General features: G+C 38.4%; 2 protein-coding genes across 2 annotated transcripts in view; both read right to left on the bottom strand.

Annotated features, from left to right (window-relative positions):
- The window catches only part of LOC136677734 (B-cell receptor CD22-like), a 50512-nt gene extending 35855 nt beyond the window's left edge, over positions 1 to 14657 (bottom strand). Inside the window, exons 1-5 of the mRNA XM_066655335.1 lie at positions 14597 to 14657; positions 11661 to 12008; positions 11238 to 11471; positions 10281 to 10535; positions 10019 to 10180 (exon numbers count right to left, since the gene is read on the bottom strand). Coding sequence (XP_066511432.1) covers positions 10019 to 10180; positions 10281 to 10535; positions 11238 to 11471; positions 11661 to 12008; positions 14597 to 14657 — 1060 coding nt within the window. The remainder of the gene's footprint in view (positions 1 to 10018; positions 10181 to 10280; positions 10536 to 11237; positions 11472 to 11660; positions 12009 to 14596) is intronic.
- Positions 14658 to 16533: 1876 nt separating this feature from the next.
- Positions 16534 to 21219, bottom strand: LOC136677743 (B-cell receptor CD22-like). Its single transcript, XM_066655348.1, has 9 exons — positions 21177 to 21219; positions 19651 to 19998; positions 19228 to 19461; positions 18359 to 18619; positions 18178 to 18259; positions 17926 to 17986; positions 17095 to 17181; positions 16909 to 16989; positions 16534 to 16807 (listed from the first exon to the last, which is right to left on the bottom strand). The coding sequence occupies exons 1-9, from the start codon at positions 21217 to 21219 to the stop codon at positions 16793 to 16795; spliced, it is 1212 nt and encodes a 403-aa protein (XP_066511445.1). The 3' UTR covers positions 16534 to 16792.
- Positions 21220 to 22318: the final 1099 nt, after the last annotated feature.

The following is a 22318-nucleotide window of genomic DNA, read 5'->3' on the forward strand; positions in this document are numbered from 1 at the left end:
ATTTAGCACACTTCATTTTTAATTTTTTAATTGGTGTAAACCTCAAAATGTTGTTGCAGCATAAACTGTTTAGCAGTAACAAATATGTAACATGCCAGGAACCACTCACTGCCTGATGCCACTGCATGTGACCATGACCAATGTGACCCCCCCCCCCCCCCATTAATTAGATGTCTTCCTCTCAAGGGCCGTAAACTCCAGTAATGTTTATACTAATATTACTAATATTTCAGTTGGGATTACTTGAAGCACTCATATAAAATACAATATCTGATGAGGAGTGACAGCTCTGACTCACCAGAGATGAAGAGCAGAAACAGCAGAGAAACAGTGAGAGACATTCTGAGTGAAACCATCAGTGAAACCTGGATGATCAGAAATGACACATTACTTTTTCAAGGCTCAGCAACATCTCTAAATCTGCAGAACCATGTTCATAGTGCAGACACAGAGCTCTGAGTTAAACGCTGTTACTGCACTGAACATTAGATGTGTGTTACATAGCAGTGTTTCTACAGTTATAGAGAGAACACTGTGTGGATCCTGAAGGAAACTGCAGCGTTGCAGTAGCAGACATATTCCACATGAACAGACATAAACTAGTCTAAATAGAGGGGGTTATAGTTACTGATTCCAAAAACACTTTTTGGAGTCTTTTCCTACCTTCATTAAGCGTCGTTCATCTCTTCAACACAAAGAACAAATGAAGTTTCTAACTTTTACTTTGTTCTTCCTGTTTTACTGCACTTATCCTTCCTTATTCCAGTGTAAACTAGACATAGATTAAAGTATCTGACTGGAAATTGTAGATTATAAAAATGTAGCCCTTGGAAGAATTAAAAAAGAAAGATTATGTTTTACAGTTTGTGTTTTTGCTGTAAATGTAAATATAAAGTAACAGGAAACAGGTGTTTTCAGAAGGGAAGCAAACAAAGGGTTAATTGAAATGAATATATAGTTCTGAAAAAATTAAGTCTGAAGTTTGTTTGGGATGTACAGAACTAACATGTGCTTGGTGCAATCTAACTTTATGTGGGTGTCAATGTTCTTTTGGGTTCGTCCTTATTGGATAGATTTGAGTTTTGGTTTCCTTGGCTCTTGTGATTAGCTCCTAGAGGAAAGGTGGGAAAGAAAACGGGAATGTGCACGGGAAAAGAAAAAAGAACAGACGACAGAAGCACGGGTGTAGTTCAGTGGTTTTATTTCGAGGTTTTTGGAGTAAAATTGTCTTAATATTTGCAGAAAGTGTCTGCTGAACAACTTGTAAGTCTCGTAGTAACAGCATTGCAGTGTACTTTTGAGTAAATAGCCTTCAGTTCGAGAGTTAGTGAGCTCGGAGTGCATGGTGAACAGAGTTTGTTGCCTGAGACACTGTTTAGCTGTGGAAGTCAGACGAGTTAAAGCACTTTTGTATTTAGAGAGACTGCTGCGTGGCGACGGAGAACGTTTGCTAACGAGAGACTACTACCTGCAACGTCCAAAGAAAAACAGAGAAACTCAAGGATCCAGTCGCAGGAGTTTTATTTGTAAAGAGTATTAAGTGGATCGCAGAGACGTGTACTGTCCAGACGGGTTTATTCCTGTAAGCGTAGTCAGGGAAAGCGTGGGTCACACCGGGAAAGCAGAGTCCAGAGATTATCCGAGGGGCCAGGCGAATGACGGGTCCTGAGGGGAAAAGCAGAGGGCGAAATACCAGAAGACAGAGAGGAACATTAGACAGTTTAGTTAAACGCATGTAAGGGGCAATACTTCGCAGGGGAGAGAGGAAACATAAAGGACTGTGTGGCTTATGAGGTGCAGGTGTAACTAAGTAACACTCAGGCGAGCTGGAGCGCGAGTGGTCCGTTACACTACCGTGCCGAAAGGGAACTGGTTTAGTCGGCGTGACTAACTGAGAGCTTGACTGGGTTTAGCGAAAGAGAACGCGATGCCACCAGTGCGTGTTCGACGGAGTGAGAAACTGCGAGAGAGCAAGGACCAAGAAACGAGAGAGAGACCCTGTGTATTGGGGGTACCGTAGCGCTACTCTCTTTTTTCTCTTTTCTTTTGCTCTCTCTTTCTGGCCACACCATTCTCAAGCATCGAAACAGGCCTGCAACGAGGGTCAAGACTAAGAGTCTTGGGTGTAGTGTCGCCATAGATTGGGTTCTTTTATTATCGTTGATTGTGTTCATGAGGCTTAATTCGCATTTGTAATTCCCCAAGCCTGATGGATTTTTTTTGGGTTTGAGAGAGAGATTTGTTTGATGATAATATCTCTGCTTGGTTCAAGTGTCTTTGTTGGGCATGTTCAGGAGGTACCTAGAGTTATTTTAAGGTATAAAGACTGTGTCATTCGCTGATGATCACATGAAACTTGGTGTATTGAAAACTTCTGAGAGGTATACAGATAACTTGAAATGAACCCTTTAAGAAAATTATTGAATATTGGAGTTTTCAAGTAAACCTTAAAATTACATCAATAAATATTTGTTTAGTAGAAAATAGTAGTACATACTTTTTAAGTTTGATCATTTTTGAAAGTGTTATTGTTGATATTGACTTGCTGTGTTTATTCATTGGACACACCATACTGATTATAGGGCCAAACCCTTGAATCTCGCCACCAGGTACATCCTAGTGACGGCAGAATATAATTATAGAACCCAGGGCCCCATCCATATTATTTGCAATAACTTTAAATAATAAATTTAAAGGGACAGGGCGTTACAAAAAACTGAATATTCAAATAACTGTTGAATATTGTAGAATACTAAGGCAGTAGTGAGATTATGAACATCTATTTAATCAGTGAATTTACTCTTTTCTCCTCATCTGTCTGTATAGAGATTGAACAATGTCAGATGATCAACAGCTCTATTTCTAAATTTGCCTAGAATTTCCTTTTTTTCTGAACACTCAAACACCTGCGCTCTTGTGGTCAGTGTGGTGGTGATGTCCTCTACTGTTGGCTTATACCGCCATCTAGAGGAATTTATAGAGTCTATCTACTCCCACTGCTCCATAAGGTCCATCACTGACTGAGATCTGGAGCTCTAGTAACTCATCTGACTCTTCATCCATCTTTCCCTTCTGCTCATATATCACTTATAACTTAGAACTGGTGATAAACTGATGCTGTGACCACCTTTTTTATTTAAGAAAAAAAGGAAGTGATTGCTACACTTAAAAACCCACACTCTCCATTTCCGAACAGCTTAATTTTTTTTAAGTTGTCATAGCGACATAACACTATATTTCTTCCTATGAAATCTGTTAGGAACAGAAAGGTTTTTTTCCTGATACAACACCATACTATTTATATAGCTAATACTTTTCTGAACACCTGCTCATCCAGTATTAAGGGCCATTTACAAACATTTACATATGATTATCTTTTTAAATCAGATAAGAAGTTCATAATCAAGATCATTGAATGATGCTATTTCCTTAACATAGCAGAATTAACCAGAAGATTGACACCAACACAACGGAATTAAGCAGGCCAGAAAATGTTATATATACATAAGTTCATAAAGTTTATATATATATATATATATTGCAATTAAACACGATTTGTTATACACATGTTTATTTCCTTTGTGTTGCATTGCAACAATAAAAAAGAAAATAAAAGACAAAATTTATAAAATTTCATGCAAAACTCCAAAAATGGGCTGAACCAAATGATTGCGACCATTTAAAAATTGTGGGTAATGTTGTAAATTGTTTTTTCTTTTATTTGAATTGTACCATTTCTCCTGGCATTTGGACTGGTTTGGAGATAACACGCTCCCTAAGCTCACCTCATGTGATAAGCTCAGTCTGTTAGACAAGATGATTAATTTTATGACCATGAATTCAGATGATGTTTAGGGTTGTTTATGACAGTTTCCTCCTGTTTTCAGATTCTATTTAGATAGTGATCAATCCATGTGTAAGGTTGCAAAATGGAGTATAAAGATGTGTGACTCTCACAGACCATTAGATCAGTCTGAGACCAGATCAGACTTAATTATGGATCCAGAGCACGTAATAAACAGCATTATATCCACATTGGTCTCCTCTCTTCATTTTGAAACCACCAGAAGACAAGTTTACAACAGTGAATAGCTTTGATTCTAGCAAGTGATGCTTGTTTAAACTCACCTGTCGGAAGTAACAGGTGTGGGCAAAATAAAAATCTCACCTGAAACCAGATGAAAAGGAAAAAAATTGACTTAATCTTTGCATTGTGTGTGCCACACTAAGCATGGATAACAGAAAGAGGACAACTGTCTGAAGACTTGAACCAAAATTGTGGAAAAATATCAACAATCTCAAGGTTACAAGTCGATCTTCAGAGATCTTGATGTTCATTTGATGATCCACAGTGTGCAACATAATCAAGAAGTTTACAAGCAATGGCACAGCTCCCTCGATGTGGACAGAAGAGAAAAACTGATGAAAGTTTGTAACGCAGGATAGTCCAGATGGTGGATAAGCAGTCCCAATCAAGTTCCAATGAAATTCAAGTTCCAAAGAAATAACACCTCAGCAGTGCTACAGGTTGATCGCCTCCACGCCACACTGCATTGATGCAGTATTTCATGCAAAAGGAGTTCTGACTGCACATACGTATCAGTCGGCCAACATTTCTGTAATAAAATTCATTTTTAACATGGTCTTATATAATATTCTAATTTTCTGAGATGACTTTTGGGATTTCATTGGTTGCAGGCTATAATCATCAACATTAAAATAAATAAATGCTTGAAATAGATCACTCTGTTTGTAATGAATCTGAGTTTCACTTTTTGAATTGAATTTCTGAAATAAATTAACTTTTTAGATGATATTCTAATTTATTGAGATGTACCTGTATATTGTGTGTGGAAACAAGAAAGTGGTCATTATGGTTAAGGGGGACATACCATTATGGTGATAATTACATTATGGTTGGTCAATGTTTGCAAGGTCTGAACTCTGTGATATGTTTAAAAAAAATAAATGTACATGTACACAGTTGATTTTTTTTTTTGTCTAGCCACTTTTATTTCAGAACTTAAAAAAGCATTAAAATCACTTACAAGCTAACAACAGAAATGCTATTCAAAGCATAGTCCTCCTTTAAAACACAATTGGTACTGGAGTATTTAAATAAAGTGTTTTAAAGCATTTTTACAACTTGATGGCTACTTTGAAGAACAGCAGATATGGTTATATCAAATAGAAATATCATAATTTGACTTTGTTTAAGCAGGCGTTGAGGGCTCAGGGTGTGGACACTACACTCCCTCTGCTTTTTTTTTTATTTTTTTATTTTTTTTTTGTACCTGAAAACCAGTAAATACCCACAAAACCCCAAAATACTTTAATCTCTGGGGTAAGGTACAGACGCTAATAACAAGGGAGAGAAATTACACTTCAATAAATCTTTAACCAAACCCTTCCATCAATACAATCTTGTCCAGTTGTAGCTTAGGAAGTGTAACTAGGCCTGGCCACTGCTGACAGGCAATGTAAGGTGTTTACTTCTTAAAAATTCTCAAGTACATATACTCAAGTGGAATTCACTTTCTGCTTTACCTCTACATTTAAATATTAATGGGTAAAGGACTCAATTTTTTTTCTGACAGTGTCTTTGCTGCTTTGTGGTTGGTCACACCATTGATGTCTGGGATTTAACATCTTTTTTCAGCCCAGGAGTTCAGCAGAAAAGGAATAGAGTCATACAAACTGAATTTCCTGTGCTGAGATATGACGGAATTTTCAGTCGAAGTACTCCGGATACTTAGTACATGAGTAGTTCTTTGAGAAAATTCTTTCAGAAATTTCATTGTAAAAACAAAAAGAGAATAATAGCAAAATTAACCACTGAGTTTTAACCATTGAAAAAAAGCAGATTTGGATATGTTCGCTCTAGCTCTTAAACAATGTACTTAAGCTGTTTATACTACAGACTGTCCTAAAGCAAGAAGACAGAAAACAAAGGAAACACACACAAAAAATACTGGGAAATCAATTTTAGACACAAGATGTAAGCAAAGATGTTTAGGCCGTGGTTCCCTTTCCCACACAACTTCTTTCTAAAATTGGATCACCATCTGTTACATGGGTGTTTCTTTTCTTTTTTGTGTACTTAACATAAATATTTCAGTATATATATATTATATATAATATAGCTTAGTTAGTAATTTCACTGAGAATGCAGCGTTTTACCTCATAGTTGGGAGCTTATTTTTGTCGAGATTTGAGTAAGGCAAATGCGAGGTTCTATTTTCCCGCTATTTTTCTCTGGTGATTTTTTTTTTTTAAATAAGAAAAATTTGTTTATTTGCTCAGCATGAAATGATCTGCAGTCACCATGCCACCTTGAATATTTTAATACAATTTATACTCTTTTCCAGGTATATTCTTATAAATATGATCATATATTTTTTTTGTTGTTGTTGTTAAATTTAGTGAAGATTGTTAAATATGCAAATACTTAAGTCATTTAGTACATACAAATATCGCAGAGACAGTAAAAATGTATTGTTTTATTGGTATTATTTTGTTAAAAACTGTGTGTAAATCCATATATGTGCTGTTGGCTAAGCAGCAGTCTGTTTTCCATGCTGCTGCATAAATGATCTGCAGTCACCATCCCACCTTCAAGATTTTAATAAAATTTATACTGTTTTCCAGATTGGGCGAGAGCGTGTGTATGTGCCTTTAATCCAGTAGAGAGGGGTATTTTACTTGGAAGCCGTGACCACATACGATCCGTCACACTTAGTTAGCTAGTAAGTTAGTTAGTTAACTTGAAAACCTAGCTACTAGAAGTGGAGAAACAGCCCTTCAGTGAAGCATTAACTACATCCCTCTCCAATACGATGTTTCCAGTTGTATCTTTGGTATTAAACATACTCAAGTACATGTACTAAAGTAGAATTTGGATAGGTTTGTACTTTCTGTCTTACTTCTACACATTAATATTAATGAGTAAAGGAATTACATTTTTTACTAACAGTGTCTCTGCTGCTTTGTGGCTGGTCATACCAATGACGTCTGGGATTTATCTTCTTATTTCAGGAGAGGAGTTCAGCAGAAGAGGAACAGAGCCGTACAAACTAAATTTCCCTAACTGAGATGTGATGGAAGTTACAGTTCTGTTTTATATTTATATTCTCATCTAAAAAAAAGGATACTGCAGATTAGAATTTGGGAACCACTAGATTAAGGCTTTTCTAACCACATTTGTTTAAAACCTAACCAGTGTTGTACATGTTACTGAATCTGATGAAAACAAGTCAAATTCACTCTGAAAGTTTACAATGAAACACTAAGAGAAAAACAGCAACATTAGCCAAAGAACTAGTAAAGCTTTAACTATATCAAGAATATTGAATGCAAGTATTAAGATACATTAGCTCTAGCTCTAAAACAATGTACATAAGCTGATTATACTACAGGGTGTCCTAAAATAAGTAGACACAACATGTAAGGGAAGAGTACACTCTGTTAGGCTATGATTAACCCTTACCCACACAGCTGGCTTCAGAAATTCGATCACCATCTTTTATGTGGGTGTTTCCTTTCTTTTCTGTCTACTTACATTTGGGGCATTCTGTATAACAGTTTAAATATTTCAGTTTTAAACATAATACTCTGCATCAGTCAGCATCTCTCTCTCTCTCTCTCTCTCTCTCTCATAATAATAATAATAATAAGTTGCACTAATATAACACTGTTCACATACCCAAGGACACTTTACAATTGAGACGGAAAATAAAATCAGAGAGAGAGAGAGAGAGAAAGAAAAGCTAAGATTTTAGCTGAGTTTTGAAGGAGGAACGAGAGGAGGAAAAGTGTATGGAAGATGGTAAGGAGTTCCAAAGTGTGGGGGCAGCAGCGCTGAAAGACCTGCTCCCCATAGAATAGAGCATCTAGGAATTGTCAGAAGACCATCATCAGCAGGTCTGAGTTTATGCAGCAGAGTATAGGTGTGTAGAAGTGAGGACAGATAGAAGGGAGCATGGCCAGTTAAGGCCTCTCTCGTAGGCTGATTCAATGGGGGGATATCTTCCATCTGAGCAGGTTTACATTCTGATCATCTGAAAGAAAAGAAACATGCAGTCAACTTTATCCAAAACCACCCCACACTGTCTACGAGGATCATGAGAAAGTAGTCCTCAGTAGAAGTGGACTGACTCACTGCTAGATTCTCGTACTCAGGAGAGCGGGACTGAGGATCCAGAGCTGTGCACAGATCATCAGAAGGACTGGAATGGACAGTCTGTTTGAGGGAGAGACAGAATGAAGCAGAGGAGGTTTGAGGTGTGTATGAGTTCTTCATTCATCTGAATGTCTGAGTAAGGAGTGTTTTTAAAGAAACACTTACTGCAGCTGGGCTATACATATTATTAGAAGATCTGGCCATGGGCTCAAGAGCTGTAAATGTGTTGGGCCCAGCCTTAGGGTCATAGTTCTGGGAAATAAAAAGGGTTAGAAAACATTCAAACTACCAAAGAAAAAAGTTTATTTCGGCCACTCACAGGTATAACTTGCAATGTTCCCACACCCTGATGAAACGTTGCTTGTGCACAGCTTGTGGTGGAGATTTCACTGACCAACAAGTACATTTACATTACAGACAAAGAGCCTGGAAGCAACAGTATCTTCATAATTATGTATTGTACATTTATTTTACTGTACTCTAAAGAGTACATTATAAATTGTCTAAACAAATTCTGCAGCCACCGTGCACAAGAAACTGTTCTTCTCTCATTCTGCTCTCAACTGCATCCTGGATGTTCAGATCATAACTTTACCTACAGAAGTATTCAGGGACACATCAGTCCACAGTAATGAGCCCCAATGAACTATAGAGGAGTACAGATCATGAAGAAATCTCTTTCTGTTTTACTATTGTCATCATAAACTCATTGCGGCCCTGAGATAGAGAAGTGTGAGGTCTGAATTTCAGAAGTCTCATGTGATCGGATCGCCGAAAACACAATTTAAAGTCAAGTAAGGAAAGACCTTTACTATACACCACAACTTCTCCACAACAGTACAGTACATTTACAAGTGGAGTTTACTCTGCTCTAACTCACTACATCAGCTCAACAGGTGAGAAACAAGCCCCTCAGGAGTTTAATCAGATCAGTTCCAGCAGCAGAAACACAGCACTGTGCTGCTTCAGTCCAACAGCTGTCTTTAAACACCTCACCTGGTAGATATTATCATGATCCTCCACCACGCTGTTCCTCACACTCTTCTTCTTCCTCCTACTGGATTTTAGAAAGAATTGAGTGATGTACTGGCGTGATTCATTAGTGATTATTCATTATAAATGCTAGAAATGCTATAGTTAATATATCTTATTCTGTGTTTAAAAGATATTCAGCTCCAGGGGCCTGGAGGTTGTTGGTTCGATTCCCGCTCCAGGTGACTGTCTGTGAGGAGTTGGTGTGTTCTCCCTGTGTCCGTGTGGGTTTCCTCCGGGTGCTCCGGTTTCCTCCCACAGTCCAAAAACACACGTTAGTAGGTGGATTAGCAACTCAAAAGGGTGTCCGTAGGTGTGAGTGAATGTGTGTGTGTGTCTGTGTTGCCCTGTGAAGGACTGGCGCCCAATGATTCTAGGTAGGCTCTGGACTCACCGCGACCCTGAATTGGATAAGCGGTTACAGATAATGAATGAATGAATGAATGAATGTGTTTAAAAGATATTTGTTATTTATAACACAGACATAATGAATGTAAATATAATAGAAAACACATGTCCATTCTTACCACATCATACAAACAACAGCGGTAATCACCACAACCCCACAGACTCCAACTCCAACCCCCATATACAGGATCAGAGAGCTTTCTGTAGACAGGATTCAGAGCAAATGTTTCATACGCGCTACTAACAAAAACCACCAGACTTTTTGTAAACAATTAGACATGATGCTTTTTTTTAAAATACCTTCAATACTGACTGGAACTGCAGCTGATTTTTTAGACCCATGTTCATTCTGAGTGAAACAGTAGTACCATCCACTGCTTCTGGAGTTCAGTGTAAAACTGTAACTGTGTCCAGATCCTACAGGTGAGGTTTCACCTTCTTTAAACCAGGTGTAGTTCTGCACAGGTGGATTAGCATCACTGCTGCAGGTCAGAGTCACTGAACTGTCCTCCACTGTTTCACCAGAGGAACGGATGGACACTGAGACACTCTTTGGAGGATCTACACATCAGAGAATAACAGCAGTGGGTGATCTGATCAACACAGAGCATAGCATCTGTAGAAAATATAACCATTGAGAACCATACGTGAAAAAACATACACAAAATATTCAGAGTCAGGGCTTTAGAGTATTTCTCTCCGTGTTTATTTCTGCACTTGCACTTGTATTCTCCACTGTCCACAGAGCGGATCCTGTTCATTGTGTAGTTCCCTCCTTTTGATAAAAATGATGTTCCTTTAAACCAGTTACACTCTGGAGGTGGATTAGCATCACTGCTGCAGGTCAGAGTCACTGAACTGTCCTCCAGTGGTTCACCAGAGGGACGTAGGGACACTGAGACACTCTTTGGGCCGTCTGTAGGTAAAACATTACACATGGGAATAAATAGTTGCACCGTAGCTTTAAGAAAATGTCCTGACAAATGCCAATATGTCAACTCATTCACTTCTATATTATGTGTAAACACTTCATCATGTTCAGGGTCATGGGGTATGGTGTCTGCCAGGAATCACTGGACATATAGGAGGAACTGGACAAGGTGCCAGTTCTGATAATTTCACACAGCCAGTCCACTGGCTAACATGTTTTGGGACTGTGGGAAGAAACCAATGCAAACACAAGGAGAAAACAAAACTTCTCACAGACAGGGTAAAAAACGACAGAATATTATGTCATAATTACAACATAATATCATGAGTTATCTTATTATTATGAGATATTATGTTGCAAGTATGTCATTTAAATGACACGTAATTATGTGAAAATTCCTTGTGGCTAGACCTTGTAATAATGGCATAATGAGGGTTTACATTTTTTAAATTAGACGTCTCAGCAATAGGCTTATATAATTTAAACATGAATTTAATAAATACAAAAGGAAACACTACACTAAACATCCGTGAACTGGGTCACCTGACCCAATGATTCTCACAGGTGAAGATACAACAAGCAAAGAATAGCACATGGCAAACAAGCATACGACACAGAGGAACCATACGACTAGGACCAAACAGTTTCTTTATTTTCTGAGACTGAAAGAAATGAGTCTGTACTTACATCTGACATTCAGAGTGACCTCAGGAGAGTTCAGACCCTGTACAGCACAGTGATATCTGCCCTTATCCTCCCTGCTGACCGACTGCAGGTGGAGCTGGTCAGTTCTGGAGGATAAACCATGTCCATTTTTGTACCAGGTGAATGTTGGACTGTCAGTCAGACTGCAGGAGGTTTTACATGTGAGAGTGACTCTATCTCCCTCTGTCACTGTCTCAGGAACCTCCACCTGCAGATCTGTAAACAAGAGAAAGATAATTACAGTGCTGTCCTCACATTAATTGAATAAATGCTCCTCCAGGATTAAGCAGTGTTTTTCTCAGGTGTGGTGTGAAGGACTGAGGTAGTTCTCTTACAGAACTGCTGGAGGAATCCTGTTCACCAGTGAATGAAGTACAGTGTCTTATTTCTGCTGATGGATCTTACCTGTGACAGAGAGATCAACTCCACCTGCACCTTGATACTTTCCTCCAGTCCGATCTGTTATAAATCTGAAGTAGTATTTACTCTGGTCCTTTTCTGTCACATCTCTCAGTCTGAGGGTGCAGTTGTGTTGTTTATCTCCAGTGAACTGAACCCTGTCTCTGTACTCTGGGTCATTTAACAGATCAGGAGGCTCTACACCATTTACAGGCCACTGTTTGGTCCAAAAAGCACTTTGGACTGAGTGACCCTTTCGATATCTGTAAGTGCAGCCCATGGTCAGTGTAGACCCCTTTAGAGCACAGACAGATTTAGGGCTGTAATTCACACTCCACTCTCTCTCAGCAACCGCTGCAAAAACAAAACAGAATTTTGCAAATTATCAGGACTAAGGCTTTTACACAGCAACAGTTTCTGAATAAAATCTAAGACTCAAGTGAGGGAATGAGAATTACAGACGAGTAAAATATCTCAGAAAAGTTTAAACTTAGTAAATAAAAAGAAATAGACACAAAAACAAGAGACACGTGTATCAAAACCCAATCCACCTCACTGACAAGAAAATGATCTACAATTCAAGTCATTAATAACAGGAGGGAGGGCTGTAACAAAGTTAAAAACAAAATAACTGGCAAGCCCTATTGGGAAAAGGCTAAAATAAATAAAACTAATGGAAAGTATTGAGGAAAAATAGAAATAAGCAGGAGAAATCTGAGGAAGAGAGGAACCGCTGTCTTCCCTCACACTAGACAGGTACCGTTTGAGTGTGTGTCTGTGTTTCCAGACAAGAAAGAGTCTCGAGAGCTCAAGGAGAGAAAAAGTTGAGAGGAAGTGCGAAAAAAACCCCGCTAGTGTTTACTGGCTGTGTATTAGAGCTCAGGTCAAGGGTGGGCCGTTGAGTCTGATTAGCTCCGGGGACCGTGCGGCACCCCCCTCTAGTGGCCAGAGACGACATAGCGCCAGAACCAACCGTTACAGAAACAACGTCTACAACATTAGATTCTTAAAACAAAGAAAACAAAGGGAAAGCTGTGCGAACAGAGTGCCATTTTATTCCATAGAAAAGTGCTGTATTACTGTGTTATTGTTCATTTGCATTAAGTTGAACAGCTAAATTGGAAACTGGCGAACTACACCATTAAACAGCAGGGGGTGCTGTCACATTTTAACTATTTCACACCTTCAGTTAAGCACGTTATTTTTCATACATTTTCACTCTTAAGAACTCATTTAAAATGTATTTTATTTTTAATGAACACAGCTGTATTTAATGACAGACCTCTTTAGAGCGGTGTAGAGTTTTACCTGAGATAAGATTATGTTAGGACAGATAAGTTTACTAAACATCTAAGAGAGGACTGGCTTCTGTAATACAGATTAAAATGATGAATAAGATTTAATTATTACCTTGTCAGATCTTGAGGAGTAAAGACAGGACATTTTTAAAACAATCACAAAGGATGATATATAATAATAAACTCCTAACTCTACAGAGTGGAGATTACATTACTCTCTCCCTAACTGACTTTTTCAATAGGTATGCACTTGTTCACTTTATTTAGTTGTTATACGATTATCTTGCACTATTGTCTACTCTGCCTTGTACATCCATTATCCTACCTCCAAATCAGGTTATTGTCTTCAGTCAGTGTCCCATTGACTCATGTCTATCAGTGAGCTCCTGGTATCGTGTGTCCTGCACTTGTCTTCTGTTTGTACACTTTCATATATTTATATACTTAGCTTGGTTGAATTTAGTCTATTTGTTGTTAAATGTTACTGCATCTTGGAGAGGAGAGTAACGTAAATTCAATCCTTTGTATGTCCTGTACATATGCAGAATTGACCATAAAACTCTCTTGACTTGACTTGACTTGACATCTGATGAGGAGTGACAGCTCTGACTCACCAGAGATGAAGAGCAGAAACAGCAGGGAAACAGTGAGAGACATTCTGAGTGAAACCATCAGTGAAACCTGGATGATCAGAAATGACACATTACTTTTTCAAGGCTCAGCAACATCTCTAAATCTGCAGAACCATGTTCATAGTGCAGACACAGAGCTCTGAGTTAAACACTGTTACTGCACTGAACATTAGATGTGTGTTACATAGCAGTGTTTCTACAGTTATAGAGAGAACACTTTGTGGATCCTGAAGGAAACTGCAGTGTTGCAGTAGCAGACATATTCCACATGAACAGACATAAACTAGTCTAAATAGAGGGGGTTATAGTTCTCATATCACTGCTACATTTCCTCTGTTATATACATGCACTTCACTAACAGTGCGTCTCAGTAGATGCTTTAGAGTAGAAATGATCACAAGGGACCGATAGTCAACCTACATTTCTGAACCTAAAGACAACACAAATATTAGAGTCACTTCACTTCTCTTTCCATTAACAATGAATTAATGACTCTTTACTGATTCCAAAAGCACTGAGTCTTTTCCTACCTTCATTAAGCGTCGTTCATCTCTCCAACACAAAGAACAAATACAGAAAATATAGAGTTAAACTATATGTGGGTAAAGTGTTGCTGACTTATTTTCATACACACTGTGACATGTTCTTCCTGTCTTCACTTTATTGGTCCCTCCTTATGAACTATACATAGACTAAACTCTTTCTCATTAAAATTGGAGATCACAAAAACATCATTGAAAGATCTGTTGAATATTGTAGAACACTGAGGCAGTAGTGAGATGATGAACATCTATTTAATCAGTTTTTTTACTCTTTCTTGCTCGTCTGTCTGTACAGATATTGAGTGACTGATGAACAGATCTATTTTCTTTCATTGGAACTTCCTTTACCTCTGAACACTCAGGCCTCAGTGGTGAGTTCAGCTTGTGGTCAGTGTGGTGGTGCTGTCATCTGCTCTTGTCATATACTGACATTTAGAGGAATTTAGAGAGGAATTCAACTCCCACTGCACCATAAGGTCCATCACTGACTGAGATCTGGAGCTCTAGTAGCTCATCTTTCTCTTCATCCATCTTACTCTTCTGCTCAGATTTCACTTAGAACAGAGTCCTCAACATGTTTCATTTTATATAACGATAACTGGTGTTAAAGTGATTGTGTAACGGTCCATTCACTTGTGTCTGACAGCAGTGCTACTGTAAGGTATGACACACAACAGCAAACACAAACACAGCATGTGCAGTCATAGAAGTGAGCAAGTGAACAGAGAACAATAACATTAGTTTCCACTAAACCTAAAGGCCCTTGACGTCCTTCTAAAAAGCTCCATGACCACAGACAAAGTAAAACAAAGTTAATATCGGCAAGGTATTTGAGAGATGGATGCAGCTTAAAGAACAGCAAGATTACAAGAACATTTAAAATAAATAACCCTTAAACAAGTCATTTCCTGAATTATATTAAAGTACAAACTTGTATGTATGTAATTTCTGTACTTATAACAAGAATTAAAGTGAAGATGTTATGTAATGCTGTAGCTGTTAGGAGTGTTTTGAGGCATTGTTTTATATGGTTTTACAGTGAGTTAAAATGGAAATATGTGCATGAAATATGTACACAGTTCATTACTCGTGAAACCACTTTTATTTCAGAAATTAAAAATAGTATTAACATCACACATAAGCTAACAATAGAAAAGCTGTTCAAAAAAACATTCTTCCTTAACACCATTGGTATTTAAGAATTTAAATAAAAGGTTTAAATGTGGGTTAAACCTTTTAACAAATTGATGGCTTCTTTGGAGAACAGCAGAAACGATTACATATGGCATGGTGTGGAAAATCAGGATTTGACTTGTTTAGCAGGCGTTGAAGTTCCAGGCTGTAGACACAAAGCCTCTGGTGTTTTATTTATTTATTTAGTTAGTTAGTTAATTTGAAAACCTAGCTACTAGAAGGGGAGAAACAGCCCTTCATTGGATCATTAACCACATCCCTCTCCAATACGATGTTTCCAGTTGTACCTTTGGGATTAAACATACTCAAGTACATGTACTAAAGTAGAATTTGGATAGGTTTGTACTTTCTGTCTTACTTCTACACATTAATATTAATGAGTAAAGGAATTACGTTTTTTACTAACAGTGTCTCTGCTGCTTTGTGGCTGGTCATACCAATGACGTCTGGGATTTATCTTCTTATTTCAGGAGAGGAGTTCAGCAGAAGAGGAACAGAGCCGTACAAACTAAATTTCCCTAACTGAGATGTGATGGAAGTTACAGTTCTGTTGTATGAATATTCTCATCTAAAAAAGGGATACTGCAGATTAGAATTTGGGAACCACTAGATTAAGGCTTTTCTAACCACATTTGTTTAAAACCTAACCAGTGTTGTACATGTTACTGAATCTGATGAAAACAAGTCAAATTCACTCTGATGGTTTACAATGAAACACTAAGAGAAAAACAGCAACATTAGCCAAAGAACTAGTAAAGCTTTAACTATATCAAGAATATTGAATGCAAGTATTAAGATACATTAGCTCTAGCTCTAAAACAATGTACATAAGCTGATTATACTACAGGGTGTCCTAAAGTAAGTAGACACAAGATGTAAGGGAAGAGTACAGTCTGTTAGGCCATGAATAACCCTTCCGCCCACAGCTGGCTTCAGAAATTCGATCACCGTCTTTTATGTAGGTGTTTCCTTTCTTTTCTGTCTACTTACATTTGGGGCATCCTGTATTACATTTTAAATATTTCAGTTTTAAACATAATACTCTGCATCAGTCAGCATCTCTCTCTCTCTCTCTCTCTCTCTCATAATAATAATAATAATAAGTTGCACTAATATAACACTGTTCACATACCCAAGGACACTTTACAATTGAGACAGAAAATAAAATCAGAGAGAGAGAGAGAGAGATAGTGAAGCTAAGATTTTAGCTGAGTTTTGAAGGAGGAAAGAGAGGAGGAAAAGTGTATGAAAGATGGTAAGGAGTTCCAAAGTGTGGGGGCAGCAGCGCTGAAAGACCTGCTCCCCATAGAAGAGAGCACCTAGGAATTGTCAGAAGACCATCATCAGCAGATCTGAGTTCATGCAGCAGAGTATAGGTGTGTAGAAGTGAGGACAGATAGAAGGGAGCATGGCCAGTTAAGGCCTCTCTCTTAGAGTGATTCAATGGGGGGATATCTTCCATCTGAGCAGGTTTACATTCTGATCATCTGAAAGAAAAGAAAAATGCAGTCAACTTTATCCAAAACCACCCCACACTGTCTACGAGGATCATGAGAAAGTAGTCCTCAGTAGAAGTGGACTGACTCACTGCTAGATTCTCGTACTCAGGAGAGTGGGACTGAGGATCCAGAGCTGTGCACAGATCATCAGAAGGACTGGAATGGACAGTCTGTTTGAGGGAGAGACAGAATGAAGCAGAGGAGGTTTGAGGTGTGTATGAGTTCTTCATTCATCTGAATGTCTGAGTAAGGAGTGTTTTTAAAGAAACACTTACTGCAGCTGGGCTATACATATTATTAGAACATCTGGGCGTGGGCTCAAGAGCTGTAAATGTGTTGGGCCCAGCCTTAGGGTCATAGTTCTGGGAAATAAAAAGGGTTAGAAAACATTCAAACTATCAAAGAAAAAAGTTTATTTCGGCCACTCACAGGTATAACTTGCAATGTTCCCACACCCTGATGAAATGTTCCTTGTGCACAGCTTGTGGTGGAGATTTCACTGACCAACAAGTACATTTACATTACAGACAAAGAGCCTGGAAGCAACAGTATCTTCATAAATATGTATTGTACATTTATTTTACTGTACTCTAAAGAGTACATTATAAATTGTCCAAACAAATTCTGCAGCCACCGTGCACAAGAAACTGTTCTTCTCTCATTCTGCTCTCAACTGCATCCTGGATGTTCAGATCATAACTTTACCTACAGAAGTATTCAGGGACACATCAGTCCACAGTAATGAGCCCCAATGAACTATAGAGGAGTACAGATCATGAAGAAATCTCTTTCTGTTTTACTATTGTCATCATAAACTCATTGCGGCCCTGAGATAGAGAAGTGTGAGGTCTGAATTTCAGAAGTCTCATGTGATCAGATCGCCGAAAACACAATTTAAAGTCAAGTAAGGAAATACTTTTACTATACACCACAACTTCTCCACAACAGTACAGTACATTTACAAGTGGAGTTTACTCTGCTCTAACTCACTACATCAGCTCAACAGGTGAGAAACAAGCCCCTCAGGAGTTTAATCTGATCAGTTCCAGCAGCAGAAACACAGCACTGTGCTGCTTCAGTCCAACAGCTGTCTTTAAACACCTCACCTGGTAGATATTATCATGATCCTCCACTACGCTGTTCCTCACACTCTTCTTCTTCCTCCTACTGGATTTTAGGAATAAGCGAGTGATGTACTGGTACGATTCGTTAGTGATTATTCATTATAAATGTTAGAAATGCTATAGTTAATATATCTTATAGTTAATATATCTTATTCTGTGTTTTAAAGTTATTTGTTATTAATAACACGGACATAATGAATGTAAATGTATCAGAAAACACATGTCCATTCTTACCACATCATACAAACAACAGCAGTAATCACCACAACCCCACAGACTCCAACTCCAACCCCCACATGCAGGATCAGAGAGCTTTCTGTAGACAGGATTCAGAGCAAATGTTTCATACGCGCTACTAACAAAAACCACCAGACTTTTTGTAAACAATTAGACATGATGCTTTTTTTTAAAATACCTTCAATACTGACTGGAACTGCAGCTGATTTTTTAGACCCATGTTCATTCTGAGTGAAACAGTAGTACCATCCACTGCTTCTGGAGTTCAGTGTAAAACTGTAACTGTGTCCAGATCCTACAGGTGAGGTTTCACCTTCTTTAAACCAGGTGTAGTTCTGCACAGGTGGATTAGCATCACTGCTGCAGGTCAGAGTCACTGAACTGTCCTCCACTGTTTCACCAGAGGGACGGATGGACACTGAGACACTCTTTGGACCGTCTGCAGGTAGAAAGACTCATTACTCATTATCAGAAGTATTATTATTATTAACACTGCAATGGTCCACAATCTCTATATTAATTATTACATTAATCTTAGGCTGGGCAGTCTTATCTGCAAAGGGCCGGTGTGGCTGATGGTTTTTTTTTCAAACCAACCAGGAGGTCACATGATCAGATGTTTTACTGAGACCAACTCTTTAAAGCAGTGAAATCAGGGGTGTTCTGGCCTGAATGGACTCAAATACAGCAGCCACACTGGCCCTTTGTGGATAAGATTGCCCAACCCTGATCTACATCGGTTCTCATAGTTTTGGAGTCATTTATTGCAAATATCATCAAACATAAAGATAAAATCACAAATAATAAAATTAATACAAATATTTTCTAAGTATAAAATGAAAAGAAACTATTGTTTTCCATTGTGTTCATCATTTTCAGGTTTAAAGCTCCTTCCTGCAGATATTTCAGTGAACTCTGGAGAATTTCTGTAACTGTGTCTTTCACTCATAGATTAATTATTGTTTAAAGAGAAATTACTGCTACAGTTCAGCACCAACCCTCAGTTTCTTTATTTTCTGAGACTGAAAGAAATGAGTCTGTACTTACATCTGACATTCAGAGTGACCTCAGGAGAGTTCAGACCCTGTACAGCACAGTGATATCTGCCCTTATCCTCCCTGCTGACCGACTGCAGGTGGAGCTGGTCAGTTCTGGAGGATAAACCATGTCCATTTTTGTACCAGGTGAATGTTGGACTGTCAGTCAAACTGCAGGAGGTTTTACATGTGAGAGTGACTTTATCTCCCTCTGTCACTGTCTCAGGAACCTCCACCTGCAGATCTGTAAACAAGAGAAAGATAATTACAGTGCTGTCCTCACATTAATTGAATAAATGCTCCTCCAGGACTCAGCAGTGTTTTTCTCAGGTGTGGTGTGAAGGACTGAGGTAGTTCTCTTACAGAACTGCTGGAGGAATCCTGTTCACCAGTGAATGAAGTACAGTGTCTTATTTCTGCTGATGGATCTTACCTGTGACAGAGAGATCAACTCCACCTGCACCTTGATACTTTCCTCCAGTCTGATCTGTTATAAATCTGAAGTAGTATTTACTCTGGTCCTTTTCTGTCACATCTCTCAGTCTGAGGGTGCAGTTGTGTTGTTTATCTCCAGTGAACTGAGCCCTGTCTCTGTACTCTGGGTCATTTAACAGATCAGGAGGCTCTACACCCTTTGCAGGCCACTGTTTGGTCCAAAAAGCACTTTGGACTGAGTGACCCCTTGGGTATCTGTAAGTGCAGCCCATGGTCACTGTTGACCCCTTTAGAGCACAGACAGATTTAGGGCTGTAATTCACACTCCACTCTCTCTCAGTAACCGCTGCAAAAACAAAACAGAATTTTGCAAATTATCAGGACTAAGGCTTTTACACAGCAACAGTTTCTGAATAAAATCTAAGGCTCAAGTGAGGGAATGAGAATTACAGACGAGTAAAATATCTCAGAAAAGTTTAAACTTAGTAAAAAAAAAAAAAAAAAAGAAATAGACACAAAAACAAGAGACACGTGTATCAAAACCCAATCCACCTCACTGACAAGAAAATGATCTACAATTCAAGTCATTAATAACAGGAGGGAGGGCTGTAACAAAGTTAAAAACAAAATAACTGGCAAACCCTATTGGGAAAAGGCTAAAATAAATAAAACTAATGGAAAGTATTGAGGAAAAATAGAAATAAGCAGGAGAAATCTGAGGAAGAGAGGAACCGCTGTCTTCCCTCACACTAGACAGGTACCGTTTGAGTGTGTGTCTGTGTTTCCAGACAAGAAAGAGTCTCGAGAGCTCAAGGAGAGAAAAAGTTGAGAGGAAGTGCGAAAAAAACCCCGCTAGTGTTTACTGGCTGTGTATTAGAGCTCAGGTCAAGGGTGGGCCGTTGAGTCTGATTAGCTCCGGGGACCGTGCGGCACCCCCCTCTAGTGGCCAGAGACGACATAGCGCCAGAACCAACCGTTACAGAAACAACGTCTACAACATTAGATTCTTAAAACAAAGAAAACAAAGGGAAAGCTGTGCGAACAGAGTGCCATTTTATTCCATAGAAAAGTGCTGTATTACTGTGTTATTGTTCATTTGCATTAAGTTGAACAGCTAAATTGGAAACTGGCGAACTACACCATTAAACAGCAGGGGGTGCTGTCACATTTTAACTATTTCACACCTTCAGTTAAGCACGTTATTTTTCATACATTTTCACTCTTAAGAACTAATTTAAAATGTATTTCATTTTTAATGAACACAGCTGTATTTAATGACAGACCTCTTTAGAGCGGTGTAGAGTTTTACCTGAGATAAGATTATGTTACTAAACGTCTAAGAAAGGACTGGCTTCTGTAATACAGATTAAAATGATGAATAAGATTTTATTTTTGTCTTGTCAGATCTTGAGGAGTAAAGACAGGACATTTTTAAAACAATCACAAAGGATGATATATAATAATAAACTCCTAACTCTACAGAGTGGAGATTATATCTGATGAGGAGTGACAGCTCTGACTCACCAGAGATGAAGAGCAGAAACAGCAGAGAAACAGTGAGAGACATTCTGAGTGAAACCATCAGTGAAACCTGGATGATCAGAAATGACACATTACTTTTTCAAGGCTCAGCAACATCTCTAAATCTGCAGAACCATGTTCATAGTGCAGACACAGAGCTCTGAGTTAAACACTGTTACTGCACTGAACATTAGATGTGTGTTACATAGCAGTGTTTCTACAGTTATAGAGAGAGCACTTTGTGGATCCTGAAGGAAACTGCAGCGTTGCAGTAGCTGACATATTCCACATGAACAGACATAAACTAGTCTAAATAGAGGGGGTTATAGTTCTCATATCACTGCTACATTTCCTCTGTTATATACATGCACTTCACTAACAGTGCGTCTCAGTAGATGCTTTAGAGTAGAAATGATCACAAGGGACCAATAGTCAACCTACATTTCTGAACCTAAAGACAACACAAATATTAGAGTCACTTCACTTCTCTTTCCATTAACAATGAATTAACGACTTTACTGATTCCAAAAGCACTGAGTCTTTTCCTACCTTCATTAAGTGTTGTTCGTCTCTTCAATCCAGAGAACAAATGTTGAGAACAGAGGTAAATCACATGCGGTTAAAGTGTGGGCAATTTATTTTCACACACACTGATATTGTTCTTCCTGTCTCCACTATATTTGTCCTTCTTAAATCAAGTAATAACTAGACATAGACTGGACTTTGTTTCTCATTAAAATTGTACATTATAAAAACATTAAATATTGAAAAAACATTGTAAAATACTATGGCTGTGGTGAGATTAACATGTTCCATTTTAATCTGTGATTTTGCTCTTTGTGGCTTGTCTCTCTGTAGAGAGATGTAAGAACTTACCCGCAGGTCTATTTCCTTTCCATTTACTTAGAATTCCTTTTTCTTCGAAACACTCAGGCCTCAGTGGTGAGCTCATCTTGTGGCCAGTGTGAAGGTGATGTCACCTGATTTTGGCTTATAATGCAATCTAGTTTAGGGAAGATCCATCACTGACTGAGATCCAAAGCTCTAATAACTCCTCTGATTCTTCATCCATCTTTCTCTTCTGCTCAGATTTCACTTACATTAGTCTTACAGATGCCCAGAAGGGTAAGATGAAAAAAAAATGT

This window comes from Hoplias malabaricus, chromosome 2 (assembly GCF_029633855.1).
Source record: "Hoplias malabaricus isolate fHopMal1 chromosome 2, fHopMal1.hap1, whole genome shotgun sequence".
Lineage (NCBI taxonomy): Eukaryota > Metazoa > Chordata > Actinopteri > Characiformes > Erythrinidae > Hoplias > Hoplias malabaricus.

What these genes read in the sequence shown, in the direction of transcription:
- LOC136677743 (XM_066655348.1), bottom strand. Translation starts at nt 21,219, where the DNA reads ATGTCTCTCACTGTTTCTCTGCTGTTTCTGCTCTTCATCTCTG. An exon ending in GGTCACTCTGAATGTCAGAT is followed by an intron (nt 18,620 to 19,227) that starts GTAAGTACAGAC and finishes TTCTACCTGCAG; the next exon opens with ACGGTCCAAAGAGTGTCTCA. An exon ending in ATCATGATAATATCTACCAG is followed by an intron (nt 17,182 to 17,925) that starts GTGAGGTGTTTA and finishes TTTATTTCCCAG; the next exon opens with AACTATGACCCTAAGGCTGG.